This window comes from Staurois parvus, unplaced genomic scaffold (assembly GCF_062004578.1).
Source record: "Staurois parvus isolate SC_StPar_1 unplaced genomic scaffold, SC_StPar_1.0 ptg000172l, whole genome shotgun sequence".
NCBI lineage: Eukaryota > Metazoa > Chordata > Amphibia > Anura > Ranidae > Staurois > Staurois parvus.
The window spans coordinates 9,535,438-9,549,212 of record NW_028317968.1 but is presented as its reverse complement, the minus strand read 5'-3'; the positions used below and the strand labels follow the sequence as shown (position 1 = coordinate 9,549,212).

At 41.6% G+C, this 13,775-nt stretch overlaps 1 protein-coding gene across 1 annotated transcript in view; it reads left to right on the top strand.

Annotated features, from left to right (window-relative positions):
• The window catches only part of MED13 (mediator complex subunit 13), a 114,600-nt gene that overhangs the window by 58,305 nt on the left and 42,520 nt on the right, over window positions 1-13,775 (top strand). Inside the window, exons 6-10 of the mRNA XM_089676646.1 lie at window positions 548-739; window positions 1,961-2,123; window positions 3,927-4,037; window positions 6,059-6,748; window positions 11,794-12,001. Coding sequence (XP_089532772.1) covers window positions 548-739; window positions 1,961-2,123; window positions 3,927-4,037; window positions 6,059-6,748; window positions 11,794-12,001 — 1,364 coding nt within the window. The remainder of the gene's footprint in view (window positions 1-547; window positions 740-1,960; window positions 2,124-3,926; window positions 4,038-6,058; window positions 6,749-11,793; window positions 12,002-13,775) is intronic.

Here is a 13,775-nt window from a genome sequence, read left to right as displayed (position 1 = left end):
GAATAAAGTACCACACCAATAATGAGGCCCTAATAAGGGGGGAACGTGAGGTCTGCGGAATCTATTAAGGAGCCAGATTTGCGTAGCTAGTTCAGAGTCACTCAAATCATTTTCCAGATTAACTCACAATTTACTATAAAAATTGTATTTCCAGTCAGACACACTATTCAGTATTGCTGCCAAATAATATTTCTTAAAATCAGGTAGGCCGAGGCCCCTGTTGCTTTTTCCTCAAAATTAAATGTCTTTTATTCAAGATCCCAGATCTCGCAGGTTTTGGCTACAGAATCTCCTTGTTTGTTTGAAAAGCATTCTACTTTGAGCGCATTTAAAATATCAATGGCATGAGATCGGTTACAGACAGTTTTGCCTGAATTCTACACCTTAAAATACTGGAGTCTTTTAAACAAAAACTGTTTTATGCTCATATGACCATACATTACCAGAGATTGTAAAATATTTAGTATTTCTGTTTCACAATTGTGTTTGCTGTTTCATAATTTGTGTAAACAGTTTATCAATAACTTTTTTGTTTTTTCTTTTATAGCTGGTGTTCGAATGGTCTATCCAGCTTGCTTTGTGCTAGTCCCTCAGTCCGACATCCCTACAGTTAGCCCCGCTGGGTCCACTCACTGTACAAACACCTGTTTAGGTGCTCAAGTGCCTGCTTCCTCTAGAGATCCAGTCATGTCTTCAGTAACGCTGACCCCACCAACATCCCCAGAGGAAGTTCAGACAGGTATGTCTTTTACATGCTCTTCTCACTGTAATGTTTTGTCACTAGCATTTATAAAGTTTAACCCTTTAAACTGATTTCATCCAGAGAAAAGCAGAACAATCCCTGAGCAACTGTTGTCAGTTTTGGTGCACTAATGGGGGAGTGCATGGGGGTACTTTTGACCTTACAAGGGCAGTCCCATCAGTTCCCTGGATTTAAGGATTGTAGATGTGATTAAAGTGGTTCTGAACTCAAAAGGTTATTTTTTTGTAACCTTAATGCATTCTCTGCATTCCCCCCCTATATCCATGACTATGTATCCGAGTCCTCTTGCACTCCAGCGCTGTTCAGGCTGCAGTGCCACAGCCTGTTTGGGTCTCATAGGCGATTCCAAGAGCAGAGGGAGCCATAGGCCAAACTGCACTCTGTGTCTGTGGACTCGCACAGCCTGGCTCAGGAGCTCTCCCACATGGGTGCACCCATAGCGCACAGCTTGCTATGGGGGCACTTGCAAGAAGTAGCAGAGAGCTCCCAAAAGAAACGGCAAGGGGCTTCTCTGTGCATTATCAGGTATAAGATTTTTATTTTTTTTCTCAAACAAAAAAAATTTAATATTAATGTCGGGAAATCTGAAACTAAAAGTGGTTGTAAAGGTAGAATTTTATAGATATAGATAGATAGAGATATATATCTGTATCTATATATCTTAATGCGTTTTCTGAAATGTGGGGGGGGAATCTCCTTTGCACCCTTGCACATCTCTGCTGCTACCTCTGCAACTAAAGCCTTAATGGTGGGGGGCAGGAAACAAGACCTAAGAAAGTAGCTGTCCACTACTTGAACACTGCATGATCTGCTGCTTGAAATGTGTTTTTTGTTTGTTTTTTTTTTTCTTTTTTTTTTTTTAAATCTCTGGCTGTAAAATACTGACTAGTATGCAGGTCTGTCATTCTAGCCATTATGCTCTGTACTTGAGATAGACCTACCCACTTTTCTTTAGCTGGCATAATTTGTGATTGAAGGTATCTCTGGTGCTCGCTGTTAACTCCAGGATCAGGCCACACGTGTGTGTTTGTTTTTTGGGGGGTTATTTTGATTGCTGTTAAGGCAGACTGCATTTGCTTAACATTGTAATTGGTGTTCTTTTACAACCACTACAGCTACCCTTTAATTACATCTTTAGTGTTTTTAAACGAAGCCACTTTCAAATATTCTCCTTTCCCCCTCTATTTTTTTCTGCAGTTGATGTGCATACGGCGCAGAAGTGGATGAAGTTTCCATCGGTGTCAGATTGTTTTAATTCTGATAGTACTAGTCATCATGGTGGAAAAATACCAAGAAAATTGGCTAACCAGGTTGTAGATAGAGTTTGGCAAGAGTGCAACATGAACAGGTCGCTAAACAAGTAAGTATCTTTGATCAAGAGGTATGATGTAAGAGTGAATTTTCAATGCTACATAATTATTGCCTTTTTCATACATCGGTTCAAGTTCAAATGAGAAATTGTTTGAACACTTAAAATTATAACTCAATTACAACTACTTCTCTAAAGAGAGGTAAGTTATGTGTATTGCTTGTGAGGGTTCAGGCCCCATGTACACTTGGTGATTAGCAGTAGGACACGTGCTGCGGAGCACAGGTGCAGCATCCAACCCTGTTGCCGGCAGCCTGTTTGAGGGGCTGGCAGCTTCTGCAGCTGGACATCTAACGGTACAAATATTTAGGGCAGTATGCATCCAGGGATCAATGCCCAAAATTGCAACAAGTCTGTGATTGACAGGGTTGACACTCTGCAGTCAGAGGGGCTGGAAAGTACACTGGTCCCAGTCACCTGCAGCCAAATGTGAGAGCCCTATGAACCCTGGCTAAAAGCACAGTGTGCATTGGGTCCTACAGGTATAAAGAATAGATCAGTACGTCTTTCACAGGAAAGCTAAGTCCTGCTAACTCTGTATTATGACAGTTGGTGCATTGGTAACAGTTTCCATTCTATTCCGATACCTGTGTTTTTTCCTCTTAGATAAACATGGGTAACTGTAATGGCACACAGAAAACAATAGTTTTCTGTGTGTTCTGATCTCTCTCTGTTCCATAGCTGTGCGATGTTTTGCAACATGTTCTCATAATATCTCACCTCTTTGAGTGGCCCTGCATTTCACCACTCAGCAAGTGGTTATTTAAATTATGTCAGATTGTCTGTTGTGTGTTCATATGTTAAGCAAGCAACCAAGCAATTTTAAATAGTAAACTGTAATGTAGGGGACCAGCTAAATACACTACCCCTTTTGTGGCTAGAATTAATTAAATGCTAGATGCCCAGGCCAAATGTAACAGCTTCGGCCTTTACAGACTGTACACAAACATCTCTATGCATTGCAATGTCCTTCGTGCATTAACATGCAGTGCCCAACTTTATAAAGAAAAATGCTAACTTTTTCAACTGCTCTTTCTGTTGCTCTCCTTTCTCTGTCCTGGGTTGGGCAGTGATATGAGCAACTGAAAAAGTAACCATCCTTTTACAAAATGGAGTCCTGCATGTTAATGTACTGAGGATATGCTAATGCATAAGGAGGTTTGTGGCAAAAGTTGGTAAAGGTGAAGTAACACTTTAAGGGCATAAATGCCTTTTTATTTTGGTGGTAATTTTGACTAATTTTAATAGTGCAACTGTGTCTGACAGTTACGCAATTAAATGGTCGGCACCACAGATAAGCACTTGATAAGCCTGAAGTTGGCACTGTTAGCTGAAGGCTTTCATTTTTATAAATTAAGCTTATCAAATTTGCACTCCTTAGTTAGCGGATTGAAGAAACATACATAACTAGCTTTAATTTCCAACTCATTCTGTGTTCTTTGTGACCCCATGGTCTGTGAATCCAGCTACACTCTCTGAGCAAGTGACTTTGTTCTGACTTTTGAGTCCTGCCCGATGTGGCTGGCCCATTGGGTAGTGCGAGTTAGTGTGCCATTGTCCGTTAGCTTAAGATGCTGTTTCTTGACTTTAGCTAGAGTGTCCATGATTCTCAAAAGATGAATTACAAAGTTTTCTAGTCTGCTCATAACAGGTTCTCTTTGACTTTGGTATGCAGTATTTTTGATGTGTCCCCAGTATTAATTTACAGGTCATTTCCTGTTAAGAGAAAAGGCTAGTTTATTGAATTAATTTTGCTTTTAATTGCAGTTTTAAATTTGTGTCTCCTTATGTTAGAAGGAAGTTTTCGGCTACGTCTAATGGAGTGTGTGAAGAAGAGACATCTGACAAAATTCCATCCTGGGATTTTGTGGAAGCTACACAACGAACAACATGTACCTGTTCAAGGTAAAAAAAAAATTGGCGATTCAGTTGGATTTGATATGATTTATAGCTTTTGAATAGTAGTTTTTCCTTTTTATTTAAAGGGTCAGTTCACCATTTCAGAAAATGAAGAGGTGGGCACCTTACCTTGTCGCCTATGCGGCAGCTGTTTCAACCCCTACAACATGCACCACCGTGGCACAACTGCGTTCATTGCATGCAGTTATTGGGCAGCCCCACTCGGTTGAGTGGGTCACACATGGCAGGTGGAATAATTTCTGCTGTGCCACATTGCAAAGCATCATTGGTGTGGTATGTGCACACTCCAGTCTGCTGCCTTTTGAACCTTAAAGTGGTTCTAAAGGCTTAAGTTTTTTTTTTTTTACCTTTTAATGCATTCTCTGCATTAAGGTATAAAATCTTCTTTGACCAGGATCCTCCCCCCCCTAAATACTATACCGAGCCTTTTTCCAATTCAGCACTGTGCCCGAGAGCAGTGGTTCTCGCCGCATTCTCCGCTCACAGGACAAGAGTGGTAGCCATTTGGCTCCTGATGCTGTTGGTCAAATCCTGTGACAAGGGGACAGGGCCCAAGCCATGCTGTCTGTGTCTATGGACACTGGCAGCATGGCTCAGGATTGAGCCCACACAAGTGCCCCCATTGGAAGTGGCTTCCTATGGAAGCCCTTGCCGAAGAGCATCCAGAAGCCACCAACAAGGGACCCCAGAAGAGGAGGTTTGGGGCTACTGTGTGCAAAATCATTGCAGATAGCAGGTAAGTATGGCTATGGTATGTTGATGATTTAAAAAAAAAAAAAAAAAAAAAGCTTTACACTCTTTCGCTTGCTGCCCATCCACAGTAGTTGTAGCTGGCGGCGGCTTCAGGCCAGGTGACGTACCTGTACAAAATAAAAATAGAGAGTAGCTGAGCATGTGCAGAGCAGGATGAGCCCGTGAATCACTGGATTTTCAACAGTATAGGCGCTTATTTTTAAAGTTTTACGTAGCTATACTTGCGGGGCCAGCCTGAAGTGATCTAGCAGGACTCAATTTTCTGACTAAAGTTCCATTTTAAGGGTGAGTGCTTGGGGGCAGTCATAATGCAGCTAAACCATTTTATTTTATGTTTTTGTTTTTTTTAAATTCTTTATAATTATATTAATATATTCCAATATAAGATGGAGATCTAAGACTGAGGGGAGGAGGAGGTAAGGGGGAAGAGGCCAGAAGTAAAACCATGTGTTTTTAGGAGTTTACAGGCATTCTGTTGAAGTATGTATTTTCCTAAAAGTAGCTCATGCGGTTTTTTGAGCATTGGGCATCAAGCTACAGGCACCTACGCGCTCATATGTGAACAGCCATCATTGAAATACTTGAGATTTAAGATGTTGAGCATTTTGGAGTGTTGAGCTATGTGTATGTGGCCCAAAGGGAATGCAAAAATAAAAGCAGGTGAATGCCAGATAAGAAAGCGGTTAACTGCACCTGTCATTTAATTTTGAATGTTCACAGAAGTGTCAAGCTAATGCTATCAGCACAAGCCCAAAACCCATCCACACAGGTCCTATGTAGTGTGAATTTATTTTAGTTTGAGAAGTTGTTTTTGGATAACCCCACTTTTGGGGGGAAAAGCAATAGCGCTAATAACAAATATAGCATATATACCATTCTACTCCATTTTAGGCACCCTGTGAATAGAACTTCAGTTTTGGTGAGATACTCCTTAAGAGTTGTAATATTTTTGAAGGGATGCAGACCCTACAACTTTGCCATCAGAACACAGAGTGATGCAACTAATTAGGATGATCCAGTCCCTCCCATTTAGAATTGGTACCCAAAACAGATGTCTTCAGAGTAGCAAAGTGTAACAATCTGACACAAAGTTTACTAAAATTCCTGCAATGTACAAGGATCCCTCAGAGGAGATTGTGGTTTTTTTTTTTTTTTTTTTTGTCACCAAAAATGGAGTTAATCTTTAAGATTTCATGATGTTTAATTTCAGGCATTGTAGCATTGAGTGGCTATTTATTTTTTGTTTCTTACAGGCACAAAAACCTTAAACAGAGAAATTCAGGTCAACAAGGGCAGGTGCCTCCTGCAGGGCCCCAGCAGCAAGCAGCCCAAAAGCACAAGACTAATGAAAAGCAGGAAAAGGGTGACAAGCCTCAGAAGCGTCCACTGACTCCTTTCCATCATCGAGTACCTCTTTTTGATGATGTTGGTATGGAAACAGACACTGCAAACCAGAGACTTGGCATTCGCTCCCAAGACAGTAGAGGACGTTTCTCAAACATTCGACCCAACGATGTAGCAAAAACGCCACAGTTGCATGGCAATGAAATGAACAGCTCACCCCCACCTCCTCCTTTAAGTCCACACCCTTGTGAGGGTCTTGATGATGCAGGGGAACCTATTAAAAACCCATCTACTCCTCAGAGTCAACATTTTTATCAAATGCCAACACCAGATCCACTAAACCCAGCAAAAGCAATAGATGAAAGATTAGATGGATTATCCCAAACCTTTGCTGCAGCATTCACTGAAGTCCTAGAGCCAACGGTGTATGTTGGCACTGCAGTTCATCTAGAGGAACAAGAAGCAGACAATACCTGGATGTATTACAAACTCCCAAAGAGAAAAGAGTCAGAGTTTCTTCCTCCACCACTTCCGAGTGATAAGCTGAAAGATGATGCTTTTGGTCTTTCTGGAAAGGAAAACATTACTTCGGTCACAGAGTGAGTTGTATATGTAAATATATGGGTGTCTGAAATGGATACTTTTCAATCTGTGCTCCCCCTCATGTTTCCTGCTTTTTTAATTTGGTATGGTCCCATAGTTCATCTGATCCTGTTGATTAGGTTACTCTTCATACAGTCATAGGTTTGAAGCTAACCTTCAGTGTATACTGTATGTATAAGTATGCATGTATGTTGAGTGTAAAAGTCTTGGTTTCTCAATTGATTTCTTCTGTCCAATTGTAAGAAGGAGGTGGGTGTCTTCTCTGACTCGTTCAGGTTTGTGCCTGGACAGCGGGGGTTACACACAGTCCCAAATGCTAGAACAGCTATGAATGTGTTTAAACCTAACAAGCCAACAAACTGCTTCCACAGACCCCCAGAACATCAGCTTCAATGACATGCAGGGGAGACAAGGGGTTAAATAGCGATCCCTGATGTCTCATTCGCTTCAGTGTGGAGGAGGAATAGCGGACAGCAGATGCCCCATAGTCAGCTTATGGGCGACCGCACCATCCAGACTCTTCAGCCGTTGTCAGTGATATTTTCTCTTCACTGAAGCTGACTGCTTGAGAGACTGGAGCTCCCTCAGAATAGGTAATTATAGACCTCTTTCATTTACAGGGTAGTTCGAATAGACTTAAAATGGAGGTGGGAGCAGGTTTAAGTATAGTTGGGATTTGACAGGAAGTCTGTTTTAAGTTAAAGAGGATGTAGAAGAATCCACTTCTGAATAACTCCATAGTCAGAGTTTATCTCAGAACCAAAAAGCATTTGAGTTTTCTTCTGAAATATGATCAAACTAATTTGAAATTAATGCTTCCCGATTTGTTCTACTCCAAAAGTCTCAGGATTTGTATTGTAGCCTAATCCTTCCTTCCTATTTAAAGGATGTTTTGTATATGGATTGGGCTCACACTGACAAGGTGTTCGTTCCACCCAAAAGATTTGCTCAACAATCTCCCTTGGAGTGTGAGTTCACTAAGAAATGGCGTATGCCTTCAGTTGATCCTGTTTTCTGTCTCAGTAAGAACCTCATGTACCCAATGAACAATATCAAAGTTTTTAAGGATGCCTGGGGCAAATGTTTGAAATCATTATGTATAGTCTCATTTGCTGTGGTGGGGGCAGCATTACAGCCAGCAATTGCGCATATAAGAGTTTTCCAAGGTCTTAAGGTCTGGGATCATTGCATGATGAGAGGGTGGGAGATTTCCTGGTGCAGTGCATATTAAAGATGCTTAGCTACATGTTCCACTCTTTCCACCACACCAAAATGTTTGTGTGAATTGCAGCTAAGGATCACTATTTTCAGTTTGCGGCTTTGCCTTTCAGCCTACCCACAGCTTCCAGAGTGTTCACTAAGATCCTGGCTCTGGTCCTGGGACACCTGCAGTACCCATAGTATTTCTGTCATAAGGTACCTGGACAACTTAATTTTGAGGGTGCAGTTTGCTTCACTGTTGGAGACCAATGTCTCATTCACAGTGCACACTTTGGAGAGGTTTGGATGGGTTCCAAATTTAAAGACGTTGGCCTTAGTCTCGGCTGAGACGTTGGAATATTTAGACCTGACCCTGGTTACTGTCCAGTTAAGAGTGATCCTCCCTCTGGACAGATGTCTTGCTATGAAGACTCAAGTGAACATGCTCAAGTTATCGACAAATCTCTTGATTTGTCTTTTGTATGAGGGTTCTAGGAAAGATGGCAGCTTCCTTTTGAAGTGGTGTCCTTTGCTCCGTTGGATTCCAGACTTTGAGGGTGATTTTGTCTTGCCCTACTGCATTGGTCGGTGGTGGGGCACTCGGGTGTCCAGCTTTAATTTGAAGCTGCAGAGGTTTGATTCCGGGTATTCTTGGCCATTTGCGGTGGATGCTCTGTAGACACCGCGGGACCAGTTCACCTAATTTATGCCTCCCAGTTTTTACAGCTTCTACCTCGTCTGCTTTACAGGACTCGAGTGGAAGGAATTCTGGTGATTTTGATTGCCCAGATCTGGCCCAGGAGAATGTGGTACTCCAACATGGGAAACATGTTGGCAGATAGCCTTTGGGTCCTCCCTGACCTTTGCACAGGGTCCAATCTTCCATCCTTTACAGTTGCTAGCTTTTAACTGCACTGCTGTTGAAGCAAGGATTTTGAGAGGCGGGAGTCTTATTCGGTCTATCGTACCATACTGAAGACTCACAAAGCTGCATCAAAGAAGATTTACCATAGAACTTAGAAATAATATTTTTGCTTGGTGTGAAGCTAGGGGATTTGATTGTCGCTAGTTTGTGTGGTCGCATTGTAGTCGTTTTGCAATTTAAAGTGGTTAAAAGTTTGGACTTCAGTACAATCTGGGGTCTGATTTCAGTCTTGGCGGTCCTTTTTCAGAGATTGCTTCACAATCCTTGGTGTGTTCCTTTGAACAAGGCGTCACACTTGTTTCACAGGTCAGAACTCCATTGACTCTGTGGGACCTCAACTTGGTGCTTTCTGTACTGCAGAAACCTACATTTAAACCTATCTGGGATATTCTTTGGTACTTCTTACAGGGAAAGTTATATTTCTGTTTGCCGTTACTTTGGCTTGCAGAGTCTTGGATTTGTCTGCTCTTTCCTGTAAAGAACGTTTCCTAGTGCTTTGCTATAAGATGGTTCTGTACCCCACCCATCATTTTTGTAGTGTCTTCTTCCATCTCAACTAGGACATTGTGTTGCCATCCTTTTTTCTAAGTCTTAGATGTTGGGGGGACAAGGCTCTTCATACTTTGGATGTGGTTTGTGCTATCAGGTGTTACCTGAAGTTGGCTACTGCTTTTCCAGAGTCGGATTCCCTCTTTGTGCTCCCTGAAGGCCCAAGGAAGGGTCATGCAGCTTTCAAGCCTACTATTTCTCGATGAGTTTGTCAACTTATTTCTTAGGCTTGCGGTCTGAAGAGCAAGGTTGTGCTGTTTTTGATGACAGCTCTTTCTACCAGGATTGTTGGTGCTTCCTGAGCTTTTCCTCATCAGGCTTTGCTAGCTCAAGTTGGTAAAACTTTGTAAAGCTGCTACCTGTTCTTCGGTTCATACGTTTATAAAGTGGATGTTAAAATTAATGTAAACCCAGATAACAAAAAGTAAACTGAATGTTTTAACTCAGCAAAGCAGCACAACTCATTTGTGCTCAGTGTGGCAGGGAACCAAGCAGCCTGTCATCTGTAATCCTCCCCGATTTTACTACGGGAAAAAAAGCTGACACATGCAAAAAAAAGTTTTCGCCATGCTCCCTCTCCTTTTATTGACAAGCGTGCAAAGGAGACTCATGCACAAGTATGAGTGAAGGGAGAGTGTCCTTAGCTCCTGCTGTCTCAGCCTGAGTGGAGGTCTGTTTTACTTTTAAGTGGTTGTTAACCTTATATGAATCATTTCTCAAACACGTGAATCATTCTATAGATTATTTATTACAAGTTCAGAGTGCTGTATTTTTACCTTTGTATTTTCATCTCTAAGCCTGTCATAGCTCTGTGAAAATTTCCAGGTCGTGAGCGGCGGGGTCCTGACATCACTGGCCCCAGCTCCCAGCTGTACACACCACCTCCCAGCGGGGAGTGATGTGCTAGCATGCTTCTAGCACCATGCTAGTGTGTGTGTACAGCTGGGAGGTGGAGCCAGTGATGTCATGGCTCCGCCTCCCAAGCTCTGGTCTGTAGACACACCCACGAACGAAAGATTTTCAGAGCGCTCTTGATAGGCTTAGAGATGAAAATACGAAGGTAAAAATACGGTGCTCTGAATTGTTCAAAAAAGTGAAATGGTGCATGTGGGGGTTTTTTTTTTTTTTTTTTTGCCATTGTCTAGTCACCTGAAGGTGGTAGCATATAATCCTACCTTAAAGTGTTACTGAAGTCTGAATTTGTTTTCACTTAAAATAACAAACGTGTTATACTCACCTGCTCTTTGCAGTGGTATTGCACAAAACGGCCTCCGATCCTTCTCTTCTTGGGTCCCCCTCCGCTGATCTCGGCTTACACTGTGTCCCCTATAGCAAGCTGTTTTCATGCTCCTGACCTGTGTGTCTATGGAGCTGCACTTCATAGGCATACACAGAGGGGCTTAGCCCCGCCCTTACACTTCCTCTTCACTACATTTGATCCACAACAGCAAAAGCCAATGGCTCCTGCTGCTGTTTGAGTCCCTATGTGAAGAGGAAGTGAGGGGAGAAGAGATGCAGCTGTGCACAGCGCTGATTTAGTCTCCGCTCTCTTCCCCTTCACACAGGGAAGCGGTAGCACAGGGATACTTGAACCATTTTTTTACCTTAATGAAAACAATGCATTAAGGTAAAAACATTTTTAGGTTTAGTATTACTTTAATGGCTATAAAGATGCTTTGTGTCCTGTGATGTACTCCAAGAAAATAATTTTACAGGTAAACCAAAGATCCGATTTAGTCCCTGTATACATATGTAAACACACACACACTGCTGAAATCAAAAAACACTCTGGGACTCAAGGGTGTTATGGGCAACATTCACCTGTTATGGGCAACATTCACCCTTGTGATTGGGGCAGAGTGCAATTACCCACCGGAGACTCAGTGGGGTTCCCTGCAAAGTTAGTTGCACACAGGACGGTCCGTTGAAAGCAGTGGGAGGCTGTCAGCATCTGCAGCTATTCCTGGCTGTTCCAGTGTAATCGCTCATGCATTGATTACTTACAGATGATTTCCCTGGAGGGGAAAGAAGGCCTGGGGGACTCAAGTGGTTAATAATACAAATGAAAGCGTTTTAATATACCTGTTAAATACAACCAAAACAAAAACTGGTTAATCCGATGTAAGTCTAGTACTGTTTTGTGTATAGTACACTGTTAGCGTGTGGAGGTCCAAACAGCCATGCCGATTTCAAAGTGGCTGTGGGACAGAAGAACCCGGTTTGGGGGAAAGTTTGCTTAGATTTATATTCTACCCTAAATACGGGTGGAGTTAATCTTTAAACGTAGGTGCTCAAAGTTCAACTCCTGCATACTTTATATGATTTCACAACAGGTTGGTTTTCTGATGGTCTACCGTTACTTTCCAGATTAATGGTGCACTGTAAAAGAACACTGAAGATTTCAGAGGATTTGCTCCAAAAGTATCAAAGTAAAAACCAATATATACCAACAACGGTGTTAGACAGTGAGCAAGAACCTGATCCCTATGCATTTGTGGATGGCGATGTGGAGTTTGTCTTTGATGCTAAAAAGGAAAGGCAGACAAGTGAAAGAGAAGCGGGGAAAAAACACAAGGTTGGTTTTATTTTTAAATTCTGCCTGGATCAGTTCAGTTTGTTTACTTGTTTGCTTGCATGGTTATTGAAGAAAAAAAAGTGTTCCGATAACCAGGGACAAAACATTTATTACCTTAACCCTGGTGGCTCCTTTCATATTTTGACTTGCTAATTAACCACTACTATTAATGAAATGTTTAGAACCTTACAATCTCTTTTGTGACTGGGATTGCTTGCCCACAGATATGTAATCCAGCTAGAAGATATGATTGTATAGCAATTCTTGGTCTTCTGGACCCAGTGTTTTGAAAGATTCAACTCATGGTGGTTTCAATTTAAACCCACTTCCTTCTCTAGTGGCTATATTCTAGTACATCTGACTTGACATTGAGGGCTCATTCTCACCATGGTGCAGAGACGTCAGGTTTTCTGAACTCGTTCTGTAAGGGCATAAAATCAATTGTTCTGTGTACCCTGTTCACACTACAACACTAGTATCACATGCAGATTTTTTTTTCTGCGCTGGAATCTGCAACATGTATAAAACTCATTAAAGTAATGATATAAACTGATGTCTCTACGAGCCCTGAGATATTCTGTTCATTCATTCATTATGTTCTCTCTCCCTTAAGGCCTCATATACACCATACGTGCAGAAAAATTAATGCGCAGATTTCACCTGCAGAGACATACACCAGTTTTCATGCACTCTTCAATTAATTCTATACATGTTGCAGATTCCTGCACAGAAAAAAAATCTGCATGTGATACTAGTGTTGTGTGAACAGGGCGCATAGAGAACAATTGATTTTGTTGTGCCCGTGCAGAAAAACTGACATCTCTGCACCATTGTGTGAACAGGCCCTGAGTCTCGACAGCCTGTTTCCCTCCAGTAATGCTAATGGGTTTAAAAGTATCCCTGTAATATATAAGGCTATGCGTGGGAACCTGCTCTGCCCTTTCAGCTAAACAAGTTGTCTTTTGTTACTCATCATAGACATTTAAGTGGGGTGTGGTAGATCACTCGGTGAATTATTCTCCTCCCCTTTGCAACAATTTTCAGTGAAGCGTTAGACTTTTTGTGATATATCAGATTGCATTAACATGCCATCATTTTTCTGCTTGGAGAAGGAGTTATTTCTAAATGTGTACATTTTGTTTCTGTTCATTAATGCCTTGTTAGAATCCTCTATCATTAAACAACTTGCTTTCATTGTACTCTTAAAAACGAAGTCATATGTATTCTAGTGCTGCCAGTGTTGCCACAGTATAACTGCAGATTAGTGTTGTGCATTCTGTTAGGGCAGGGTTTACTTGGAGAAAATCCTCAATCAATCTCATAGTTGTACAAATGTTTATGAAAACAATATTTTATATTAAAAAAAAAAATTGTTACACAAACACAACTTTCAAAATTCCTACTATTGTCACCACTTTGGGGAAATATTAAGGGTCTAAACAGAGCTCTAATATTTATCATTTGAGATCGAGTCCTCAATCTCCTCCTTTTCTGCCCAGCATTCACTGAACCCAGAGATACTCAGTACTGTGGACTCCAGTGTTTGTTCAGAAACAGCAGAGATCCTAAACCTGTTATGAATGAACATGGGGAGTGTTTAATACTGAATAATACTATGTTTATTCAGGGAAGCGAAAGATGAAAGATATGTTTAATTATCTCTCTGCTCACCATCCTGAAAAAAAGAGATCCGGTTTCCACAGCCCCTCCTTCCCGTGTGCCCCATAATATACTTCCTCCTCAACCCACTGTCTCTGCTGGTGGAGGCTGGGGG